General features: G+C 41.5%; 1 protein-coding gene across 2 annotated transcripts in view; it reads left to right on the forward strand.

Moving 5' to 3' along the window:
• The window catches only part of LOC140739789 (guanine nucleotide-binding protein subunit alpha-14-like), a 72,242-nt gene extending 47,534 nt beyond the window's left edge, over positions 1-24,708 (forward strand). For both annotated transcript variants that reach the window (XM_073068313.1, XM_073068314.1), the window contains exons 3-7: positions 12,687-12,841; positions 17,392-17,520; positions 18,360-18,489; positions 20,825-20,978; positions 22,044-24,708. In XM_073068313.1, the coding sequence (XP_072924414.1) occupies positions 12,687-12,841; positions 17,392-17,520; positions 18,360-18,489; positions 20,825-20,978; positions 22,044-22,231 (756 nt within the window). In that variant the 3' untranslated portion in view covers positions 22,232-24,708. The remainder of the gene's footprint in view (positions 1-12,686; positions 12,842-17,391; positions 17,521-18,359; positions 18,490-20,824; positions 20,979-22,043) is intronic.
• Positions 24,709-25,883: the final 1,175 nt, after the last annotated feature.

The following is a 25,883-nucleotide window of genomic DNA, read 5'->3' on the forward strand; positions in this document are numbered from 1 at the left end:
ACTGGTTGTGCTAAATGCAATTTATTACAGTGGCTACGATCTGATTCTGGAATTCAATTCCATTGAAATTAAATGTCGAAAGTTAAGAAGAACTTCAGGCAATTTTATGTAACATCAGTGTTACATATCAGGACTGAAATTCCTGGGCTGCTTCTCCATGTCATTAATGCATGATTGTAGAACAACCCATCAGCTACACAACTGCATGATACTAGTGCGATCATTTGAGTTGAGTATGATCTAAGGGGTTGTGTACTGGTGTGTCTTCAGGTGGCTGTAGAGACTGATCTGGGTTCCATATCTTCGGAGGGGCTTCCAGACTTTACAATCCTGACACTTCTCTGCTTGCTGATCGCAATGAAACTTATTTGGGATGTTAGGGTGGATTCCTTTAATGGATAATGGCTTTGCTTATCACGGGGAGTCTAATGCACAGGCTGTCCTTGACAAATTGGGGTCAGGGGTCCAGCGATATGGAATGCAAGTTGACCGGCGATCTCATGCAGCCTTCCTCCATGGATTGCTCTTTGTACGGAACCTCTCTCCTGAACTTACTGCCGTGGGTAACCCTTCCAGGAGCTAACTGGAATATGGCCAAACACCAGATAGCAGTGCTCTCGGGATCTCAGAAACTGACAAGCCTCTCCACCACGATAAGGTGACGATCCTCGGAGACGACGTAATACCGCATTGGATTCAACGCTCTGTCTTTTGAAATTGCAAGGGAAAATTATTGTAAAGCAAAATAAAAGCAACTGATACAATCTGCACTCAGTGGCCACTTTATTAGGTACAGGAGGTACACTGTTCTGTGTTCAGAGATGCTCTTCTGCACATGACTGTTGTAGCATGTGGTTATTTTAGTTACCTTTCTGTCAGCTTGAACCAGTCTGGCCATTCTCCTCTGCCCTCTCTCATTAAGAAGGAGCTTTTGCCCACAGTACTGCCTCTCACTGGATGACCTTTGTTTTTCACACCATTCTCTAAACTGTAGAGCCTAGCGCCTGTGTCCAGATCCCAGGAGATCAGCGGTTTCTTGTAGTTATGTTTAATACAAAATATTGGCCAGACACCAGCAAAACTCCCTGCTATTTTTCAATTAATATGAGACTAATAGTCCCCTGATCGGGCGAAAACAGATAAAGCTGAGCTTATTGAATAATTCCAAAGGACAGATATAATATCAGATGCCAAGAATCTGAAATAAAAACGGTAACTGCTGGAAAATTTCAAGGAGGTCAAGAAGGGAGTGGAAGGAGAAATAGGTCTTCCACCTGAAACATTAATTCCTCTTGCCTTTTCTTATCTATCACCATTTTTATTTCAGTATTAAGATATATTAAGTAACACACAAAATGCTGGAGGAACTCAGCAGGTCGGGCAGCATCTATAGAAAAGAGTAAACAGTCGACATTTCGGGCTGAGACTTCAGGACTTTGTGTGTCTTGCTTTGGATTTCCAGCATCTGCAGATTTTTTTTTCATGTTAAGAAATATTACCTGCTTGGCAGGACGCCTTTGGGCGGACTGAGTTACTTCGCTGTCAAAATTTCTCATGTGGCTGATATCCTCTCATGAAGTGTTTTTGTAGTTTGCCAGTAAAATCAACTCGTTAAGGCAGCCAGCATTTATTGGCAATGACAAGGAACAAGGATGGGGAGATGGAAAGGGAAATATTTCATATGGAGCTTACTACTCATTATATATCTTAAAAATAAACAAAAATCTTGCATAAAATATAATACTTAACATCTTGTAAGATTAACAGATCTGTTTTGTTCTCTCTTTAATTCTAGACAGTACTGTACTATCTCTCTCATCCCTCATGCTAGGAATTTGCTAGCTTGTATCAAACATCACAAAGCTGCTTTATGCTGAATGCTGCAAAAAAAATAAATTCAAGAGATTCTACAGATGCTGGTAATCCAGAGCAACACACACAGAATGCTGAGGAATCCAACAGGTCAGACAGTATCCATGGAAATGAATCGACAGGCGACATTTTGGACCGATTTAGACAGTCGGGACTGGAAAGGAAGGGAGGCAGATGCCAGAATAAGAAGGTGGTGGAAGGGGATGTAGTACAAGCTGGAAGGAGATCGGTGAAGCCAGATGGAATGGGGACGGGAGCGATGAAGTAAGAAGCAGAGAGATGATAGGAGGAAAAGATAAAGGACTGGAGAAGAAGGAATCTGATTGGAGAGGAGAGTGGATCATGGGAGGAAGGGAAGGAAGAGGGGCACCGGGGGAAGTGATAGGCAGGTGAGGAGAAGAGGAGATATGAGAGGGGAGCCAGAGTGGGGATTGGAGGAAGTGGGAAGAGGGAGGGGAAAAATTCCTGGAAGTTAGAGAAATTGATGTTCATGACATCAGATGGAATGTGAGGTGTTGCTCCTCCAACCTGAGAGAGGCTTCATTGTGGCAGTAGAGGAGGGCATGGATCAACATGTCAGAATGGGAAAGGAATTGGAATTGAAATGTTTGGCCACCATAAAATCTTGCTTTTTGCGGATGATGCAAAGGCGCTCGACTAAACAATCCCCCTATTTATGTCCGGTGTCAACAATGAAGAGGAAGCCACATTGGAAGCACCGGATATAGTAGATGACCCTACCAGATTCACAGGTGAAGTGTTGCCTCTCCTGGAAGGACTGTTTGCAGCCCTGACTGGAGGTAAGGGAGGAGGTGAATGGGCAGGTGTAGCACTTCTGCTTGCAGTTTTAAGTGCTAAGAGGGAGTTTAGTGGAGTGGAACAAATGGACAAGGGAATCATGGAGGGGGTGACCCCTGTGGAAAGCAGAGAGTGGGGAGGTAGGTAATGATGTAGTAGGATGCATTGTGAGAATGATATGCTCGATCTGGAGGCTCATGGATTGGTTGGTGAGAGCAAAGAAGCACCATCCCTGTTAAAGCAGCGGGAAGATGGGGTGAGGGCAGATATCTGGGAAATGGTGGAGATGCAGGTGAGGGTAGCATCAATAGTAGAGGAAGAGAAACCCTACTCCTCGAGGAAGGAGGACATCTCTGATATAATATGATACGACAACAATAAATTTCTTGAATCTTGTCCAGTGGTTTCCCAATTGTTCGCACTTCTTAAGAGGAATGAAAGGTGATTTAGGGTAATATGAAGCACCTCCAAGCTGAGAACGGTAGGGTAGTCAAAGACGGAACAAGCTTGCTCTAGATTCAAAATACATTTATTATCAAAGCATGTATGCCGTATACAGCCCTGAGGTTTCACCTTGCACAGACAGCCAGAAACAAAGAAAAACCATTTAAAGAAAAACATCAAACCCCCAACTTGCAAAAAAAAAGAACAAATCGCACAAATAGCACATAAGAGCAAAAAACACTGAATATAAAAAGAAAAAAAAACACAAAGTAATTGCAAAGTCTAGGAATGTATAGTTTAGTTTAGTTCAATTTAGTGCGGTGTCGTTCATTGTCTGCACCTTTACCAATCAAAATCGCACAAAATATCAATTTTTAAAAAAGAGTAACTTAGAAACCAGAAACATATCCTAACGTGAACTAGAGTCCAATCCGCAGAACGCATTGATTATACCTTGCCAAGACCCAAGACTCCAATCAAACGCAGGCTCCTTCCTCCGGGAGCTGAGAGTGAAAGAGAGATTCGTCACATGCAGCTATTTTCCTTTGAAAACCTTGAGCAAGAGGAAGAGAGAGACCAGTCAAACACTGGCAGGCAGTACTGAACACCCGCTCGCATTCTACTCTTGTCCTCATTGATTTCAATCTTCCTCGAAGATCGGTGAGAAATGGAGTCGACCATGGGGTTGTGTCTCGCCTCCAGGCTTCTTGGCCTCCGGTCTGCACACTTCACTCGAAACCTCACCGAACTCCCTTAGAGGCAGCAAGGTGCCAGATCTCTCAATTGGCCTGAAAACACGCCATCCTCCCCCCAAAAATAAAGGAATATAGTCTTACGTTCAAAAATGCTTTTTGGCTCATGGCGTACATTTGAAGAATAGTCAGTGACATAATTTAGAAGCAGGTTCCCGTAAACAGTAACATGATAATGGCAAAGGAAAGACTTCTGAGATTCCTTGAGCAACTATACCCCATCACTCACAGTTTATACCAGAACTTTTCATCGCTGCTTTTTCTCCAGACGTCCTGTGTGCATTCCTGTCTCATCTCTTCTTTGATTCAGATTGCTGGCTTAGTGAGTGATTACCTTTTGACCTAAATAAGGCCAATACTCTGCCATTTGATCATGACTGATTTATATTCCCTCTTAGCCTGATTTTTCTGTCTTCTCCTTGTAACCTTTAATACTCTTACTAATCAAGAACCTTTCAGTCACTACTTTAAATATACCCAATGCCTGGGCCTTCACATCCATCTGAATTCCACAGATTCCCCACCCTCTGGCTTCAGAAATTCTTCCTCCTTTCTGTTCTAAAGGGCTGTCCTCATGTCCTTCTACTCTGAGGTTGTCCCCTACGCTTACCCAGTATTGGAAAAATCCTCTCTACGTCTATTCTATCTAGGCCTTCCAATATTTTGTATGTTTCCGTGAGATCCCCCTCATTCTTCTAAACTCCAGCAAGTACAGGCCCAGAGTCATTCAAGCACACCTCATGAGTTAACTATTTCACATCTGGGTTCATTCTTGTAGCCTCCTCTGTTCCATCTCCAATGGTAGCTCATAGCCTTAGATATGGGGCCCAAAACTGTTCACAATACACCAAGTACTTCTGACTAATACCTTATTAAGCCCCAGTATTGCATACTTTTTTTTGTATTTTAGGCCTCTCCAAATAAATGTCAAATTGCAATGTACAATCTGAATTTGAAGGTACCTTCTAGAGCCTTTCACTGTCTTTTCAACAACAGAATCTGAAATAATATGATGTCTCAACTCTTGAATTTCTCTCACTACAGGATTACATGCTACTCTGTTTTGCAACAGGGGTCTCGGCTATTCAATTACTTCCTGTCATCTAGGCTGATGTGAGCACTTCTCCCAGATTTATTTTCCTGAACTTCTGTCTGCACTGGATTGCATAACTGTCCAGACTGTGCTCTGATACTCAGTTAATTCAGAATTAAAGTAATTCTGCTCAATTAAAAGCTTTTATGCCTGCATCTGGTCTCTGTATGTATCAACTCCATGGACTGTTTCATTCCTGGCTAGAATTTCACTCTTGTTGCCTAATAATTAATTTTTTCTAGCATTCTTGACCTAAGGTCACATTCAGTATCAGTTTACGATCCAACCACTAATCTCTCACAGTTCCAGGAAAATATCTCCATTTGTCCACAATAGAATAACCTCAAAGAAATCTACCTTTAGATTGTCTTCTGGACATCAATCAGCGATCAAATCTGTCTTCCCACATAAAGAAGGTCACACACCAACTTCACTCTCCCCAGGTTGACCTCACCCTACTGGACATTTGGACTTAACCTCGGACTTCCTCATATTTTCTCCACTTTCCTAGTCATCATCATCATCATCATCATTATGTTCCATGTCGAATGATGTGGGTGATTATGGTTTCATGACCATGATTATTCTTGGCAAATTTTTCTACAGAAGTGATTTGTCATTGCTTTCTTCTGGATAGTGTGTTTACAGGATGGGTGACCATTATCAATACTCTTCAGAGATTGTCTGCCTGGCGTCAATAGTCGCAGTACCAGAACTCGTGATGTGCACCGGCTGCTCACACGACCATGCACCTGCTCCCTTGGCTTCGTGTGACCCTGTTTTGGGGGTGTAAAGCAGGTGCTACACCTTACCTGGGGTGACCTGCAGGCTAACGAAGGGAAGGAGCACCTCATGCATCATTTGGTAGAGACATTTCTACCTCACCACTCAACACTCTTAGTATGCATCTCAATGACTCTTGATGTTTTCTGTGTGGATTTTAGCTGTCAATTTGCTCCCAACCCACCTTTTCTGTGTGTGCCCTTTCCTCCTACCATTTACTTAACTAGATTCATGCTTTCTCCTTTCATTTCTCTCCTCTTCGGCACTCTGCCTATCCCCATCCATTCAGCAAACTTCAGTCTTCCATCTTTCCTGCCAGCACCCCAGATTCGACTCCAGTTTAGTTGAACCTACAGCTTCCATCTGCCTGCAAGAGCAGGCTGGAGGATGAGTCCTTAGCCATGAGGAACTCAGCACAACTTCCCAGCCCTTTCTGAAATCCACATCAGGAGTGCAGTGTAATTCACTCCACTTGTCAGAATGAATGAAACTCCATTTATGGCCTAGCAACCTGGTTGGTTATTGTCCCAACACTCCTTTCCCCGAATCCAATTTTTTGGCCACTCTTGCACTGGAAAGCAGGTTGCATCATCAACAAAATGCACTGGACCAACACGGCAAGACTTTTTCAACAGCATCTCTCTAAACTTCGGATCTCTGTTATCTGGAAGGACGTCAAGATAGCACCAGCGGCCAACACAAAATCCTGCAGACAGTTCACAAAATGTCTCAGTCTTCTAAATATACTTCTACTACTAACCTTTGTGTGACTGGAGTCTCTAATTTACATTTTGCTAATGTGTTTTTGAGCTGAATTGCACTGTCTCTGACGGAATTTGGCGTGGTTGAGAGTGAGGTTGAGAATGGAGTGTGTGGCCTAATGGCGTTGCGCGGATCCACGATCAGCTCCAATTCTTGACCAATTCACCACTTAAAGCATCGAGCAAGATTGAAATCTTTGAGGACCAGAGCAAAAAGTGAGTGGGTGTTCAGCGCCATCTGCTTGCATTTGACCCATCTCCCTCTCTCCCTTGCTCATTGCTGCTGGAAGAAGGTGCCCGAGTCTTGGGTCTTGGTTAAGGTTTGATTGACACAGTTTTTAGAGGACTCTGCAGCTCATGTTATACCTGTTTCTGGTTTTTTGCTATTCCTTTCTTTAATGTTCTTTTGTGCGATTTTAATCGGGGCAGACTGGCTCCACGGCCTACAGACAATGAACGGCACTTTCCTAAATTGAACTGATGTGAAAGGAAACACGAGTGAATCTGCAGATGCTGGAAATAAATAAAAAAACACGAAATGCTGGCAGAACTCAGCAGGCCAGACAGCATCTATGGGAGGAGGTAATAACGACGTTTCGGGCCGAAACCCTTCATCAGGAGTGAAGTAACATGGGATGGTCGAGGGGGGATAAGAAGTGGGGGGAGGGATAAAGTAGAGAGCTGGGAAATGATAGGCTGGAGGGAAATGGGCTAGGGGGAAGGTGGAGAATTATGGGAAATAAAAGAGAAAGAAAGGTAGGGCTGGGGGGAGAGATTATAGTGAGGGGGGAAAAGAGAGAGAAAGAGAACCAGACTAAAATAATAGATAGGGATGGGGGTAAGGGTGGGGGGCAGCGGTATCAATGGAGGTCAGTGAGTTGGATGTTCATGCCGGCAGGAAGGAGGCTACCTAGGCGGGAGATAAGGTATTGCTCCATCGACCTGCGTGTGGCCTCATCTTGACGGTAGAGGAGGCCATGGACAGACATGTTGGAGTGGGAGTGGTCTGCGCATTCTTAGACGGTTTCGAGAACTCTGATGTTTAATAATCTGTGTGTTATTCTCGCATTCTTTTCCAGTTGTGTAATTTGTTTTGCGCATTGGGATTTTGATGTTTTCTTTATACGGGCTCCATGGTGTTTCTTTGTTTTGTTTCTTTGTTCTGCGGGAAGACGAATCTCAGGTACACATACTTTGATACCAAACGTATTTTGAATCCTTTGAATGTTTGAATCTTTGAAAAGGAACAGTCACACAATTTCCCAGATTACAAGGTTTTCTGACTTGGAAATAATTTCACCGATCCTTCATCATTGCTGGTTCTAATTGAAGCAATTCCTACCATGGGAGGACACCAGAAGAACCGTGGAGTTTGAACAAGTCAGCTCACCCCCACTTTCATGCAATGTAATTATGGATTTGCTATCGCTGGCTTGCCTTGCCTGTGGCCATTACCTTTCTATATATTAAACTTCATAGCTTAATGCATTTTGGCATGTTAACTTTTGATTTAACATTTCTTGAGAAATTTTATTTTAGAGAAAACATTTCCTGATCTGATTTGAGTCTTTTGGGATTTTTTTTTTACTTTGAAAGTGCAAGTAAATACAAGTTGTGGCATAACTTATTGGAGGCAAGATTCCTATGGGATGGGGGAAAGAACGGGACTTCTGGTCCCGTTTCATATTTATGTCATTCCCCAGGTGTAAGCAGTCACAACAACCTTCTATTCCAAGTGCATTCTGATTAACTATTCATTACTAGATGTTTAGCAAACACTTAGTTAAGGAGACCTTGATAAGCATTTTCTGTCTAAATCCACTGCTAATTAAATTGGCATTGTGTGATAATTTGCATAAGAAATCTCAGCATGCCAAAAACACACACAGATTAGATGCATAATTAAATTATTTTAGTAATTGGGCTGAAGCGTTCTGTAATACAGCATTAATCACATGCATCGAACTCCGTCAATTTAATTTATTTCCGCCTTTTGGGAGAATTAACATGACCACCTAAGTTGTGTGCAACCTATTTTGTTTTTGAGTGAAAACTTTCCAAAACTTTTTGAAACAGCAATGATCAGATCATTGTTGTTGAGGCACAGTGTTAGATGTTTGATCTTAATCACAAGAGATTCTGTAGACACTGGAAATCCAGAGTAACACACACAAAAATACTGGAGGAGCAGTGCAGGTCAGGCAGCATCTATGGAGAGGGGAAATAAGAGCCAGTGGTTTGGGTCATGATGTTTGATCTCCTGGTCAAGAGTGCCAACAGAATTAGTGATGTGTGAATACCATAGCAGGGCTTGAGGTTAATTGGCAATATATGCAGATGGGCCATTTTATGTGGAGATCTGTCGATAAAAGTGTTGGTTTCTGTTGTGATAGTCTCTGTAGCCAGATCTCCTTTTGTAAGATCAGATGAAGCATAAGGCTGTCCGAAATAAAGCATGGAAAGCATGTACAGTCGGCCCTCCTTATCCGTGGATTCCGCATGCGCGGATTCAACCAACCGCGGATCGGGAAAACCCGGAAGTTCTCTCTCCGGCACTCGTTGTTTGAGCATGTACAGACTATTTTTTCTTGTTATTATTCCCTAAACAATACGGTATAACAACTATTTACATAGCACTTACATTGTATTAGGTACTATAAGTAATCTAGAAATGACTTAAAAGTACAGGCAGTCGCCGGGTTATAAATGAGTTCCATTCCTGAGTCCGTCTTTAAGTCGGATTTGAAGTTGGAACAGGTACATCTGGTATTATTTAGCGTCATTTAGTCAAACATTTTTCTTAGTGTATAGTACATATTTTACCTTTCTATGCATATAAAACACTTAAGAAACATACGTATTTCAATAATTAAACTACTGCGTTGCTTAGTAATAATTGTTGCTTTCATCGGGGCAGGGCCTTTCACATGCTCCATTAAAATTGTTCCAATTGTTGACCGACTGTAGCCTAATGCTTTTCCAATGACCGATGGCGTTTCACCTCTTGGCGATCGCTTTATTACTTCTACCTTATTTTCAATTGTGATCGTGATTATTTTCATGAACAGAAACACTGCGGATTCAGAGCTGCACCGCCAGGTCCTAATGTCCACTGCACTGAGACAGGTTAAATAAAGTCCGGGGTTCCGCTGGGTCCTAAAGACCACCGCACTGAGCCAGGTTAAATAAGGGAATTGAGCATCCGCGTTTTTTGGTATCCGCGGGGGTCTCGGAACCAATCCCCCACGGATAAGGAGGGCCGACTGTATTCCATTGAGGGATCCTGTCATCTTTTAGTCCTATCCTTAGACAAGATAGGAAAAAAGATAGAATCCCACACTTGACTCCTTCCTCATCTTATTGCCCTGCCATTTCTGCACATCCTCTGTCATGCACTCAGAGAGATCAGTCAGATTTCCACAATTCTATATGAATAACAAAAGATAATGATTAGCTTTATTTGAAGTAACTCACCCAAAATCCTTGAGGAACTCTGCAGGTCAGGCAGCATTTATAGATAGGAAAAGAAGTTGAAGTTTTGGGCAAAGACCCTTCATCGAAGTTCAAAGTAAACTTATCATCAAAGTGCATAAATGTCACTATACAGAGCCATGAGATTTATTTTCTGCGAGCATACTCAATAAATTTGTAAAAGAATAATGATCATAATAGAATCAATGAAAGACTACACCAACTTGGACATTCAACAAGTGTGCAAAAGAAATAAACTCTGCAAGTACAAAGAGAAGAAAAAATAATAAATAAATAAACAATAAATATTGAGAACATGAGATGAAGAGTCCTAGACAGTGAGTCCATAGTTTGTGGGAACATTTCAATGATAGAGCATATAACATTGAGTGAAGTTATCCTTCCTGAACCTGGTGGCGTGGGTCCTGAGGCTCTTGTTTCTTCTTCCAGTGAGAAGAGGGCATGGCCTGGATGATGAGGGTCCCTGATGATGGATGCTGTTTTCCTGTGACAGTGGTTCATGTAGATGTGCTCAATGTGGGGAAGGTTATCTGTAATGGACTGGGCCCTATTCACTACTTTTTGTAGGATTTTTCACTCAAGGGCATTGGTGATTCCATACCAGGCTATGATGTAGCCGGTCAATATACTGTCCACTACACATCTATAGAAGTTTATCAAAGTTTTAAATGTTATGCCGAATCATCACAAACTCATAAGGAAGCGCTGCTATGCTTACTTCATAATTGTACTTACGTGCCGGGCTCAGGCCAGGTCCTCCGAAATAACATTTAAAGTTGCTAACTGTATCATCCTCTGATCCTCCAATGAGGACAGGCTGTTTCCCTCTCCTGAGGTAAATAAGCAGCTCATTAGTCTTGCAGAAATTGAGTAAGAGATTGTTGTTATGGCACCACTCAGCCAGGCTTTCAATTTTCCTCCTATATGCTGTTTCATCACCACCTTTGATTTGGCCCATGACAGTGTTGTTGTCAACGCACTTGAATATGGCATTAAAGCTGTGCTTAGCCATAGTGTCATAAGTATAAAGCGAGTCGAGCGGGGCTAAACACACAGCCCTGTGGTGCACCTGTGCTGATAGAGATTGGGGTCTGCATGTGAGGAAATTAAGGATCCAATTGCACAAGGAGGTATTGAGGCCAAGTTCTTGGAACTTATTGATTAGTTTTGTGGGGAGGTTGGTATTGATTGCTGAGCTGAAGTCGATAAAGGGCTTATGCATCTTTGCTGTCCAGATGTTCCAGGGTTGAGTGAAGAGCCAATGAGATGGCATCTGCTGTGGACCTGTTGCTCCGGTAGGTAAATTGGAGTGGATCCAAGTTGCTTCTCAGGCAGGAGTTGAAATGTTTCATCATCAACCTCTCAAAACACTTCATCATTGTTGACATAAGGGCTGGACGATAGCCATTGGGGCAGGTTTCAACATTCTGGAAAGGAAGAAGGAAGAAGCCAGAATAAGACTGTGGGGAAGGGAGAGGAAGGAACACAAGCTAACAGGAGAGGAGAGTAGCCCATTGGAGAAAGGGAAGGGAACCAGAGGGAGGTGATAGGCAGGCAAGGAGAAGAGAATGAGAAGAGAGTAGCTTTATTTGTCACATGTACTTTGAAACATACAGTGAAATGCGTTATTTGAGTTGAAACAAATCAGCAAGGATTGTGGCAGGGCAGCTCGTAAGTGTCACTACTTTTCTGGTGCCGACATAGCATACCTACAACTTACTATCCCTAATCATATGTCTTTGGGGAGGAAACCAGAGCACCCGGAGGAAACCCATGTGGTCACGGGCAGAACATACAACCTCCTTACAGACAGTTGCAGGAATCAAGCTCCAGTCAGGTATTACTGGTGCTGTAAAGAGATTACACTAACCATTTACTGGGCCATCCAACTTGGGTGAATGATGAAGTATGGGTATGGAAATGAATGAGAATTAGTTTTAGTAAAATGGAGGATGGAAGATTTAATGAAATCTGGATTGCAGTACTGGACATTCTTTTTCAACATTAATAGGTTAAGAATGTGATTGACTACCCATCTTGCCACTTGAAGTTTGGTATTCATGGAAGTCAAAGATTAAAAGTTACCTTGTTGATTCTCAAGTGAACAGAGGGAGGTATGAAGGTTTCTGTTGGTGACCTAAAAAGGGAAGCACAAACATTTAGTGAGTAGTGTTGAAAGAGGATGTTTAAGTATTCAGTAGTTTAGGGAGTTAGGATCATTTATTGGCAAACAAAATTTTTCTGGCGGAATAATTATTTTTGTTTTGTCATTGTTTGAGAGCAAAGTATAAAATTATTCTGATGAATGTGTATTCAAAATCCCAATCTAAACAGGATATTAAGTATATTTGCAAGAACTTTAATTTATCAGCAGTTGATGACCTTTGAGATTTTATTCAAGGCTCCATAAGGAAGTATTGCCTTTGAATAATTATAATTAGGGACTGGGAATAATGGAACATTATTCTGGCATAATTCAGTCCTAATGTTAACATTTTGCATTGCATTCATGTTTCTTGTATTACTAGTTTAAACTTCTGTGTGGACTCTTGAAGAGTTATTGCTTTTGGAAAATTCTCTTACCCCATCCACTCAACAGAACTTTCTGTTTTGCAGAAGACTCAGAAGTGGAACTTGGGCAACCAAATACATGCCACACATTTTGCTTATGCTCTGATTTTCATCCAACAGGAAAAGTCTCATGTAATAAAGGAATTGGAAGCTTACAAAATCACTGTCCTAGAAAGATATCATGCAGATGTAATTAAAAGTTTATGGAATGACTCAGGAGTGAGGATCTGCTATGAACGGCGCCGAGAGTACCAGTTGCTTGACTCCACAAATTAGTAAGTGCTTATTCGTTTAACTTGCAGAATTAGAGAGTACACTTGGAAGCCATCTGACCAGACCTTCGGCAAAATTTCCTTTTCCCAAAGCCCTGTGTCTATCTTTTCTTCATCTATCACCAGTGCATTGGATGCAGTGAATGATTACTTGCCCTGACCAAATGAGCCTATTAAGTAGTACTCAGATACCTCCAGATAAACATGCATCATACATGATTTTTACTCAAAAATCAAGTCAATTTTGGTGCAATGTGATCATAGTGTGGCGAAGCTGTAGTGACAAGATTGTGCTGGTTGGTTCAAGAACCAAATAGTTGAAGGGAAGTAGCTGCTTTTCACCATGGCGGTGTTGGTCTTCAGACCATTAAAAGCTGACTGGGCGACCTCATTCAGTAATGTTATCTAAGGCTCCACAAATTGCAATCAAGTATCACTAGAAGTGATCTTTGTGTGATTCTGTTTGTGATATTTCAAGATGTCCACACGATTAAATCCTTAGCACATTATAAGATAATGAGAGGCATTGATCTTGTGGATAGTCAGAGGCTTTTTCCCAGGGCTGAAATGGCTAACATGAAAGGACACAGTTTTAAGGTGCTTGGAAGTAGGCATGGAGGAGATGTCAGGGCTAAGTTTTTTATGCAGAGAGTGGTGAGTGCATCGCTGTCAGTGACAGTGGTGGAGGCGGATACAATAGGGTCTTTTAAGAGGTTCCTGGATAGGTACATGCAGCTTAGAAAATAGAGGGCTATGGGTAACTTGAGGTAATTTCTAAGGTAAGTACATGTTTGGCACAGCATTGTGGGCCGAAGGGCCTGTATTGTGCTGTAGTTTTTCTATGTTCACTTTACTATACTCTTTTCATGTTTCTAATCATTCTTTGGATCTTTTAATCTTCCATGAGAGTGGTTCTGTGCTTTTTCTGATTGTTAATATGCTTCTAAACAGAATAGTGCATCATTCAGAGCTCCAGCAACCAAGGTTCAATCATGATCTAGCATCCTGCCTACGCAGAGTTTTTAACTCTTCTTCTGATTGCAAGGGATCCACCAGATTCTTTGGTTTCCACCCACAATCCAAAGACATGCTGGTTGGTAGCTTAATTTGTCTACAATAACTTATCCCTTGTTTCGTGAGGTGCAGAAGTTATTAAGCATGCATGAGTTGACATGGTGAGGATTCAAGGATCAAGGGAGATTCGAGGGAGAGATCAGGAGTCAAAGGGTTGAAGATTGGGAACTTTGTGGTTGGAGAGTTCCAGGGTCGCAATCAAATGGAGATCCTGGGACAGGTTACCAGGAAACAAGTGGGAGAATGGCATTGATGGAATTACTTTGGTGGCATTCACTTGATAGGCTGTGGCCCGTTTCATTTCATGGGGAAGTATAAGAATACATTTGGCATAAGGTGCTCTACCTTTGAAAGGCCTGGCCGTGAAAATGATCAGGCTTCATCAGTTACCAAGGAAGTGAAGCAGTACCTTTTAATAACTGCAAATATAATGGTGACCTGGGTAACACCAGAAAATGCTAGAGGAACTCAGCAGGTCAGGCAGCATCTATGAGGAGGAATAAACAACTGATATTTCCAGGATAAGATCCTTTATCACGACTGGAAAGGAAGGGGGAAGAAGGTGACATGGAATCGCCTCAGCAGCTGGGAAATGCATGTTTATAGATACATGGACGTCTTGTGGAAATTAATTTCAGGACCTAATTTAAATTGTTTGCCACAACTTCCTGGCGAACAGCATGGCCAACTTTTGTGTGCTGGAAAAGAGAGAGAAGGAGAGAGAGATGAGGAGTGGAGGAAGGGGTGGATTTGCTCTCAGGGAGAATCACAAGTAGGGGAAGACTGCAGCTGACTGAAAAATGGCTTTTAGTGGGACGTTGTGGCCTGGTGGCCCAGAGGGTAGGAGTAAGCTTACAGGTTAGAGGGATGTTAGAGTTGTGAAGGTCCCAGGTGAAGGGGTGCTGGGAGATCCCAGATTGATTGGTTGGACAAAGTTGAAGGTCAAAGTTGATGAATGTTTGCGGCCTAATGAGCAATCCAGCATCCAGGAAGATTGGACCGTGAGCCAAAGGCTTGGGGATTGGGAAGGTTGTGGGTTGGAGAGACTCTTTCAAAGAGAGATCCTCGGCCAGGAGAAATGGGAAGTAAGTGGATAAGCTGGATAGATGATGAAGAATGGATGCACATTCATGCTGCTTTCGGTCCATAAGCAAGCAAGGAGAGACACTTAACTGCTGCCTCCAGTCCCCTCTCCTCCATTCCTGTCTCCCTTCAGTAGTTTTATTTCCATATTTGGGTAAGTTATTATCACTGTTTTTGAATCCAGATAGCTGGTTTCAGATTTAAGATATCAGTCCCCAGCCTCAGTAACATATTTGAATAACTCACCTGTCTATGGATGAGGGGTTTGGTTGCTGGGGTATGGTTTTGCACTATGAAGGAAGAAATTAATGGATAGCAATGTCAAATATAGGAGCAGGGTGAAGGCACGCAGTCTTTCGGGCTTCTCCATTCAGTAACTTCATTGCCAATTGAATACTCATTTTATCAATTTACTCTTATGTTCCTCTTGATCCTTCGTTTCCACATTTTCTTACAATACGGAAGGGAGCCTTTCAGTCCACTGAGTCCATGTTGGCTCTCTGAGCAATCTTATCCATTCTGTCCCCTTGCTTTGTCCTCTATAACCTATGCTCCCTCCCATGCTCAGATCCCCTGAAAACCACCTACATTAGGGTCAATTTGCAGAGGGAGGTAACAGGGACACTGGGAGCAACCTACCCACAGGGCAAATGTGTAAGATCCACACAAGCAGTATCTACAACCTTGTCTCAACGCAAGTCACAGGAACTGTGTGGTAGCAGCTCTGAGTTGCCCAACCAGCACATCTTTTATAGTAGAGAATTCACAGCCCTCAGTGAGATGAAGCTCATCTTCTTCTTCTTCTATTTCTGACAGTTTAGACGCATCTAGGCGCATTACTGCCCTCCGCAGGATGTACAATTAATTACAGAATTTCAAGGAACTCAAATTCTCAAATATAAACTAGTCACACATAGAAACAGAGTAATAAACTTTTCAATCAGATGGTGGTTCTCTTGGTGGCCAAACAAAGAATTAATAGAAAAACAAAAGACATTTAAGTCAAACAGCCTCCTGAACAATATTCTTCTTTCAATTTTATATCGATTACAACTCAGCAAAACATGCTGAACTGTTCCTGGACTACCACAGTCACATAATCCAGTTGGATGTCTTCCTATTAAATAGTTTAACCCACAATGCCCCAACCTAAGTCTTGTTAATTTCACCATATCTCTATGATTTAAAGAGTAACAGTCTGAGACCTTTTTAACTAGAGGGTGACTAGAAAAAAAATGCCTTCCCTTTAATTCATTTTTCCAATCCTCTTGCCATTTCTTCTCTATGCCTTTTTTTATTCTACTTCTCAATTCTGCTCTGCCTAGGGGTATTTTAATTCCTACTTGCCCACTCTGTTAAGAAGACTTTGCAATGCCAACCACAATTTCATTTCCCTCCACCCCAGCATGCCCAGGTATCCATGTAAATCTAACTTCACAACCCATCTTCCCTACTCTAAACAAAGCTAAGAGAATCTCAATAACTAGGTCAGGACAAGCTTTTGATTTATTCCCTTTTACAGCCTCTAAGGCAGCAGCAGAATCCGAACAGATGATAACCCTGCATGGTCGAGAGTCTTCTATCCACCGTAAGGCCCAGAGGATTGCTAATAATTCTGTTGCAAAGACAGAAACACCATCTGAAACCTGGTGACCAATCCCAACTCCAAGTTGAGACATGTACATCCCAAATCCTGCCTTACTGCTTTCTGGGTCCATGAAGTTCTTCTTTACCTTAGCCTTGAATTATACACCATCATCAGCACTTACAACTCTGTTGACTGTTGGTTGCATCCAGCATATCAGATTCGATCCAGGTTGCAAGCCGTTCTGACTTTAATGGAGCTGAATGTGCAAGATCAGGTGCACTGAGAACCACTATTCCTGCACACGTTTATCATAGGGTAGTAGATCAAAATTCCTGTCCTGAGCCAATAGACACAATGTGGAGCTTTTGAAGGTCCATCAGTCATGTGATCTTTCATTGAACCAATTGAGAGGAGGGAAATCTCAATGAAGCCTCCTGGATATTGACAGTCCTGGATAGAATGGACATGGAGAGGATGTTTCCATTAATAAGATCCGAGGGCACAGCCTCTGAAAAAGGAAATGTCTCTTTTAGAAACAGAGATAAGGAGGAATTTCTTCAGGCAGAGGGTGGTGAATCGGTAGAATTCATTGCCACAGAGAGTTGTGGAGACAAAGTCATTGGGTGTAGGGGATTTTTAAAAATCAGCCATGACTGAATGGTGGAACAGACTTGATGGCCTAATTCTGCTCCTGACCACTTTGGTCGTATGGTACACCTTCAATTATGTTCACGTCCAATGTTACTACTTCAACCTTCAAACCCTGCTGTTGTCCAAACTCACACTAAACTGTCTATTTCTTTTGCAGTTACCTGAATGACATTGATCGCATTGCAGCCAGTGATTACATACCAACAGATCAAGACGTGTTAAGGGTCCGAGTGCCAACAACAGGCATCAATGAGTATTCATTTAACATGCATAAAGTATGCTTGAGGTATTAAGAAATCCTTTTACGGAGACAGGAGCTAAAGCTAGTCGTAGTAACTGTATAAAATCTGTAGATGCTGGAAATCCAAAGTAGGAACAATACAATACAGCATTTGTGAAGAGAAGAACAGAGTCAATGTGTTAGAACAGCATGGAAAGACATTTCCTTTAGAACAGAGATGAGGAATTTCTTTAGCCAGAGGGTGATGAATCTGTGGAATTCTTTGCCACAGATGGCTGTGGAGGCCAAGTTATTGGGTATATTTAAAGCAGAGATTGATAAATTCTTGATTAGTAAGGTTGGCAAAGTTTACAGGGAGAAGGCAGGAGAATGAGGTTGAGAGCGATAATAAATCAGCCATGATGGAAGACATGATGGGCTGAATGGCCTAATTCTGCTTCTATGTCTTATGGGGTTATGGTCTTATGCTCCCATTCTTTTCATAAAACCTCCAGAGCACATTTTAAAAGATGCTAATATGATTGCAATAGTAATGAACAGAGGCAAGAGTGCTCTCCTGCACTCCCTAATTTCATTGAGCGAAGTTTCTTGGTCCTTTCTGGGCAATCTGTAATCTGCATTATATGAGCTATCTGGAATTAATTTATATGATCTTTGAGCTTTATCTGACCAAATTAAATTGCCGTGAAAATATATTGTAATTAAACAAAATACTGACATTTAATAATCATCTATGCATTCTAAAGATTTACTTTTAATCCTGTTACTCCTGTTAATCCTGTTTATTTCTACTAATGCAAAATATCCAATTATTATTTTGTGTCCTTTTATTATATGTGGGACCAGTGAACTTCAAGGTTTCTAAGTCCTTGTCTAATTCTTAGAATAGTCGATGTTGGAGGACAGAAGTCAGAACGAAGGAAATGGATTCACTGCTTTGAGAACGTCTTGACAGTTATATTCCTGGCTTCACTCAGTGAATACGACCAGGTGCTGGAAGAGAGTGAGAATGAGGTGAGTCTGACGCGATTCCTTTGGCACTAGAAATCTGTTTCCTATTGTCAGAATTGAATGTGGATAATGCCTGGGCATTTTATAAATATTTTTTGTTGGCGTGAATCTCGAGCTAGGCACTGTGTATTAGATACTTGGACTCATGCAATATACTGTATAATTAACTGGTACTGAGATTTAATGGTAAAACTTAATATACTTTGAACTCTACCGTTGGTAAATCTCCTGCAAATTACTCTGGACATCTGTGTCTTGATGAAGGGTCTCGTCCCGAAATGTTGACTGATTATTCCCATCCATAGATGCTGCCTGACCTGCTGAGCTCCTCCAGCACATTGTGTGTATTGGTCTAGATTTCCAGCATCTTCAGTACCTCTTGTGACTCTGAACATCTCTTTTTTTAACAACCAAACCCTCAAGTAATAGGGTCAAGAGTGGGGGAGGTGGGGGATTAATAGTGCTCAGGGTTGGAAAATGGCTTAAGTCGACCACACAGGGGTTTACAATGACGTTCCACTCTTAAGGTAATAATTTCAGATATCAGCCACACTTGGAAATATGTCACAAGTGCTTTGTTAGGAGAGTCCTTGCAATATGCGGATTGAAGAAGTTCAAACAGGAAATTCTTCAGCCTCGAGTACTTGGAGTCCAGAGCCAAGGTCACTTCAACCTCAGCAGACGAGCTGCAGTTTGCAGGCAGCACCTGCGTATGCAGAGTTTAGAAGTCAGGTTCCAAATCATTGTGACCTCATTCGCTGACACATGTAAAAACTTAGGTCTTGCACTAAATGTCTGCAAACAGAGACACAAGGTGCTGGAATCTTGAGCAAAAACAAACCAGAAGAGGAATTCAGCGGGCCAGGCGGCATCTGTGGGGGAATTGGACTTGTTGACATTTTGGATCAAGGCTTTCCATGAATCTTGATGCAGCTTTGTGACGCAGACCAAAAATTATGATCACGGGAAGGGATATCAGGACAAAAGCCTAAAAGTTTGTTGAAAGAAATAGTTTTATATCAAGGGACTTTTTGCAAATGCATAAGATAAAGATGCAGGACAAAATTGGCTTGGTAGGTTTTAATGCCAGATACCCATGACACGTGACAGCTTATAAAGACTGTTTAGGCCTGATTTGAATTCAATTCAATTCAAGTTTAATTGTCATTCAACCACACATGAATATAGCCAAACGAGACAATGTTACTTCGAGGCCAAGGAGCAAAACACAGTACCAAAAATCACACAGCACAAAGCACACATATCTTGTACCAGATAGCAAGCACATAAAGGTATCAGCAAGATACAGCCATGCAATAAAAAAGCCCAGACCCAAGCCATGAATGCCGCAGATATCTGCAGTTGACCACTTTACAGCTTATCTTCTCCAAGCGAACACTGGGGGGTGCGGGCAGCACTGATTCCAGCATTGGATGCCACACCACACTGCCCCTGCGCCTCTCTCCTGAAGAAAGGTAAAATCAGTGAAGACTTAAAATCAATAGAACAATGAGAAGAGGTCAAAGGATTTCAGCAAGACAAGTTTACATGGCCACTTCAAATGTGAATATGAATTCATAATATACTAGGGTAAATTCAATGCTCTTGTGAAGGTACATTTTAATATATTGCAGATGATAGAGGTGCGCAGTCTGAGAACGCTGCTGTGTTATGAACATAGGTGTCATTGTTTTAAATCATTTTAAAATATAATGGAAATATACACTCAGTCACCACTCCATTAAGTATGCCAGTGCAACTGTTTGTTAAGGTAAGTATCTAACCAGCTAAATATATGACAGCAATTCAATAGATAAAACCATGCAGACATGGTTGACAGGCTCAGTTGCAGTTCTGACCAAACATCAGGCTGGGGAAGAAATGTGATCTAAGTGACTTTGACTGTGGACTGATTGTTGGTGCCAGACGGGGTGCTTTGAGTATCTCTGAAACTGCTGATCTCTTGGATTTTTCATGGACAACAGACTCTATAGTTTAAAGGAAATGATGTGAGAAACAAAAACTCATCTGGTGAGCGGCAGTTCCGTGGGCAAAAATGCCCCAGTAATGAGAGAGGTCAGAGGAGAATGGCCAGAGTGTTCAAAGCTGACAGGAAGGCGACGGTAACTCAAGTAACCGTGCATCACAACAGTGGCATGCAGATCATCTCTGAATGCACAGCACATCAAACCTTGTAGATGGGCTACAGCAGCAGAAGACCACACTGGGTTCCACTTCTGTACCTAATAAAGTGGCCACTGAGTGCAGGTTTATTTCCTTGATAACTAATAGCACAGACTTTAAAAGCTTTGGATCTGAAAGAGTTTTTGTTTTGCAGAATCGTATGAGGGAGAGCCTCGCTCTGTTTCATTTTATTTTGAAGTCCCAGTATTTTCCAACTTCATCAATAATTCTTTTCTTGAATAAAACGGACATTTTGAAGGAGAAGGTTCTTAACTCACATTTAGCAGACTACTTTCATGAGTTTAAAGGTAAGTGGAAAACATATCACTTCCTTCCCTTGCGTTGGCTCCTATCCACTTTTATTTTTACTTCTCCTTTACTGAAATAAGTCTAAATTTGTTCAAGTTTACGTGAATTGCTGTCATAGATATATGTACACTGAATACAAATGAGTTTTTTACAGCAAGCCACACATTGCAAACTAGACAAACATAAGTTAACAAAGTTATGCTTATGTGGGACACTACGATAGCATAGTGGTTAGCGTGAGGCTATTAGAGCTTGGAGCGTTCTAGAGTTCAGAGTTCAATCCTGGTGCCATTCCGTAAGGAGTATCTGTACGCCCTCCCCATAGAACGCGTGGGTTTTCTCTGGGTGCTCGGGTTTCCTCCCACAGACCAAAGACGTACTGGGTAGTATTTAATTGGTCATTGTAAATTGTCCCTTGATTAGGTTAGTGTTAATTGGGTTTGTTAGGGGTTGCTGGAGCAGCAGTGAGCTGTTTAATATTTACTGTTTATCTGCTACAATCTACACGCATTTTGAATTATATTTGAATAACATATTTGGGGTAGTATTTTGTTTCATTTTATTGTATAAATGTACGGTCAGATGACAATAAACTTGAACTTGAATTAGAACAAAATTTCGACTGGCTGCGAGTTAGCAAGCAGCAAATACAAACATAATGCTTTTGAGTAAAACACCAGTGAGTTATTTTGATCTGATTGCACTATCTAATGTGGAGATAATATCAGTAGTTATTCTCAAAGGAGAGTTTAACTTCTTGAAGGGGACAAATTCCATGGGGATTATGGGACTACACAGTTAAAACAACATATACTTCCACAACAAGACAAATTTCTTCCTTTGTGCTGTATGTTCTATGAATTCACACTAGACAGAATGGCTTGGCAACACACACACAAAATGCTGGAGGAACTTAGCAGGCCAGGCAATATCTATGGCAAAGAATAACCAGTTGACCTTTTGGGCCGAGACCCTTCTTCAGGACTCTTTGGCTTTCATGTCTCTATGACCGCGTGTTTTGAGTCAGTTTTGAAACCCCGTTCAATGAATTTCTTTGCTTTCAGGGTCAAAAAGAAATGCAGAAGCCGCCAAGGAATTCATCCTACAAATGTATCTGAAACAGGATGAAAAAAAGAGACAAATCTACTATCACTTCACCTGTGCCACAGACACAGAAAACATCCGGAAAGTGTTTGACGATGTGAAGCACACAATTTTGGTGAAGAGCCTGAATGAGCTGGACCTAATGTAACAGGGCTCTCTAATCCATAGAACAAAATGCTCTGGGTGTGTTGTAGCTCTGGTTCAACCTCCCCTGCACAGAATGGATATAAAAAGGTGAAATTCCACTACAACCAGAACGTGGAATTCTTCAATGCGTCAGCGGATGAACCAGACTTTGAAAAGCACAGTTCCATATTGATAAACCAAGGAGCAAACTAAAGAGATCTTTCCTGGATGACATTTATGTGCCTCTGCACACAGCTCCCTGGAAAAATGGGAGATGCAGAACATTAACTAAAAATAAGCAAAAGAGTGATGGCCAAATAATGAAGAAACTGTCATTTTAACTCAGTTGGGGTGTTCAGTGATATCAATCTTCTGAAATTTTCTTTTAAATCAGGTTTGCTTCATTAATATTCCAAATAATGATCTGCATTGATAGTGTTCCAGAATTAGCTGATCTAAGAGGAAGTGGAGTCAGACGCAGGGGAGATCACGATTCTAGTGCATTAGAATGGAAGGCAGCATCAGTGGTGAGGAGCAACAAATGATATTCACAAAAGCAGACAGACGGTCAACAATTTCAATTATGCATACACTGATTTTGTGTCTTCATTTAGTTCCAGTCCCAGCCTTCAATGTGATCCTGATTACCTACTATTGTCATGAAGGCAAATTGATGAAGTAGCAATGTGTGGCCTAATGCTCCTGGGGGTGCCAACTCTGTCAAATGTATATAAAACATCAAATAGGAGAGGCCATTCAGCCCACTGATCTTAATGCCATTTTATACTAGATGTCCTCCTCCTGTTTATCATCCATGTATCTCCATTTCCTTTCCTTTCTTGTCTATGAAAGCTCCAACACACTGCCAGCTTCCACTACCACACTTGGTAACCCAATCCCGGCACCTACAGCACTGTGCAAAAGTCTTAGGCACACATATATACAGTTAGGGTGCCGAAGACTTTTGCACAATCCTGTAATTGTCAATGTGGAGCAGAGAGCGAATTCATAAGTCTGACGGGAGAAAAGAATGTTGGGGGATGGTGAGGGCGGAGTGCCGCGGGAGGTGTGTGGGACAGGTGGCAGAGAAGGAGTTCCTGGACGGTGAGTGGCGCAGGTGGCGATACTTCCACCCCTGAGTCACCAGGCAAGGTAATATGATTCCAGGTAATTGGTTTATTGTTTATTACAGAATGTCTCTCCGGTGCTTCCCTGCTCCCTCCTCTTCCTTTTTCCCAACCATAATTCCCCTCTCCCTGCCCCTATTCTACTCTCACTCCATGATAGAGACAGATATCGAAATAGGTTTATCATCACTCACATATGTTACGAAATTTGTTTTTTTTTCTGCAGCAGTACAGCGCAATATATAAAATTACTACAGTACTGTGCAAAAATCCTAAGCTCCCTAGCTATATATATGTACTTAAGACTTTTGCACAGTAATCTATATATTTAATTAAAGATATATGTTATCCTTAATATAATATTAAAGATAAATATAATTAAAATCTATATTTAATGAGATATATGTTTTTAATTTATCTCATTAAGGATTCTTTTTTTTCAGAAATATGTTTATTCTTGAAGGCTGAAACTGTGTCAGAGTGTGCGTATTATAAAATTAGGCAGGGATTAATTTTGATACCTTGAAGAAAGCAATCAATGTGGCTGTACAAGTTTTCCACAGTCTCATGAGATTATTAATGTCTGGCCTGTGGCCAAAGACCGCATGTGTTCACCACTTCCTCTCTGGAACTTGTTGGCAAAATTTCCTGGGAACCAACTTCAGTACAGGGTTTCAGTTTTATAACCTGGCCCACTCGTACCTGGGACATTGATAACTTTATTTTTTTGGCATGGATTTGTGGAGAAAATTCCCAGTCCATTTCAATGACAGGGGGCAAGGAGGTTAAAACCTGAGAGGAAATTTAATTGAAGTGTGCAAAAGCTTTGGAATCAGAAGGACAAGACTAACTCTTCGGCAGAGAGGACAGTATAAATAGGGAATAGGGGCAGAATGACTGATATTTTACAGTGGTGGACGTCTGGAAATCACTGAGTGAAAGGATAGTAATGACAGAAACACTCTTACATTTGAGAAGAATCAGAATGAGCCCTTGAACGGCTGCACACTGTGGAGGCACCGGCCAAAAACTGGGAAGTGAAATTAGTTGAGAATATATTTTTGGTAGGTATGAATATGATATTTTTTTGAATAGTGAAGTTCTAGAATTCCATACAGAACCACCTGAATGTGGATCTCCATACAGTATATGCAAATATAAGACAATAGGACATAGGATCAGAAGTAGCTTCTCTCAACCCCATTGTCCTGCCTTCTCCCATAACCTTTGATGCCCTGATTAATCAAGAATATATCAACTTCCACTTTAAACATACCCACTTCCTTGGCATCTACAGCTCTCCATGGCAATATGGGGCCCAGCTCTGGTTTCAAGAGACTACAGTTTAATAAATTTAGTTGGTTACATTTTACTTTGCATTTGCTTCATTTTATTACCTTTTTCCCACCTCTCTTGCTTGTACTTCAGGCTGTTGACTCCTTCCCAAGGTTTGGTTCCAGGGCTGCCAGTTGCCTTTGAGGTATCTCATGCAGATTGTTTTGTCTTAATGATCGCCCTTTGAAGATATTTTACATTAGCACCATCACATCCCCTGCCAGATCTTTACATTCACTCCAGAGATACACCAATGAATGCTGATCAAGAGCAGCCAAAAATGTCTCTTTCAGGCCTTAAGACCATAAAATAAAGGAGTGGAATAAGGCCATTTGGCCCATTGAGTCTGCCTGCCTTCTCCCCGTATCCCTTCATGCCCTGACCAATCAGTAATCTATCGACCTCTGCCTTAGATATACATAAAGACTTGGCCTCCACAGATGCCTGTGGCAATGAAATCCACAGATTCACTACTCCCTGGCTAAAGATATTCTTCCTCATTACCATTCGAAAAGGATGTGCCTCTATTCTGAGATTATGTCCTCTGGTCTTAGACTCACCCATCATAGGAAACATCCTCTCTACATGCACTCTATCAAGGCCTTTCACCATTCGATAGTTTCAATTAGTTAATCCCTCATTCTTCTGAACTCTAGTGAATACAGGTCCAGAGCCATCAAATGCTCTTCATATGATGAGCCATTCAATCCTGGAATTATATTTATGAACCTCCTTTGAACCCTTTCCAGTGTCAGCACATCCTTTCTAAGATAAGGGGCCCAAAACTGCTCAAAATACTCCAAGTGAGGCCTCACCAGTGCTTTATAAAGCCTCAACCTTACATCCTTGCTTCTATAAATAAGTATACACTTTTACAATGCTGCTTATCAATGCTGATGTTGATCTTCAATACTGGTTTTATGAATGAATGTCAAGATGAAAACCTACCCAGTTTCTAAAGGTTTGTGATGGTTATATTTAAATGTAGTATGCTCTGGAGCCCTTTCAAAATGAAAAACAAAGCTGACATTATTACACTGGACAACAATAATTTTGCTTCCTGAATACTTTTGGGTGTATCTTATGGATTTTGGTCTGCTGGTCATGTGCACAAATTTTTTTTGAAATTGCCTTTATTTGTTATTTCAATTCATAATTCAAGTCAGAATAACTGATGCCAAGGTTAAGGAGTTTAAGGAACAGTATCAGGGC

The sequence above is a fragment of the Hemitrygon akajei genome, chromosome 16 (genome assembly GCF_048418815.1).
Source record: "Hemitrygon akajei chromosome 16, sHemAka1.3, whole genome shotgun sequence".
In the NCBI taxonomy this organism is placed as follows: domain Eukaryota; kingdom Metazoa; phylum Chordata; class Chondrichthyes; order Myliobatiformes; family Dasyatidae; genus Hemitrygon; species Hemitrygon akajei.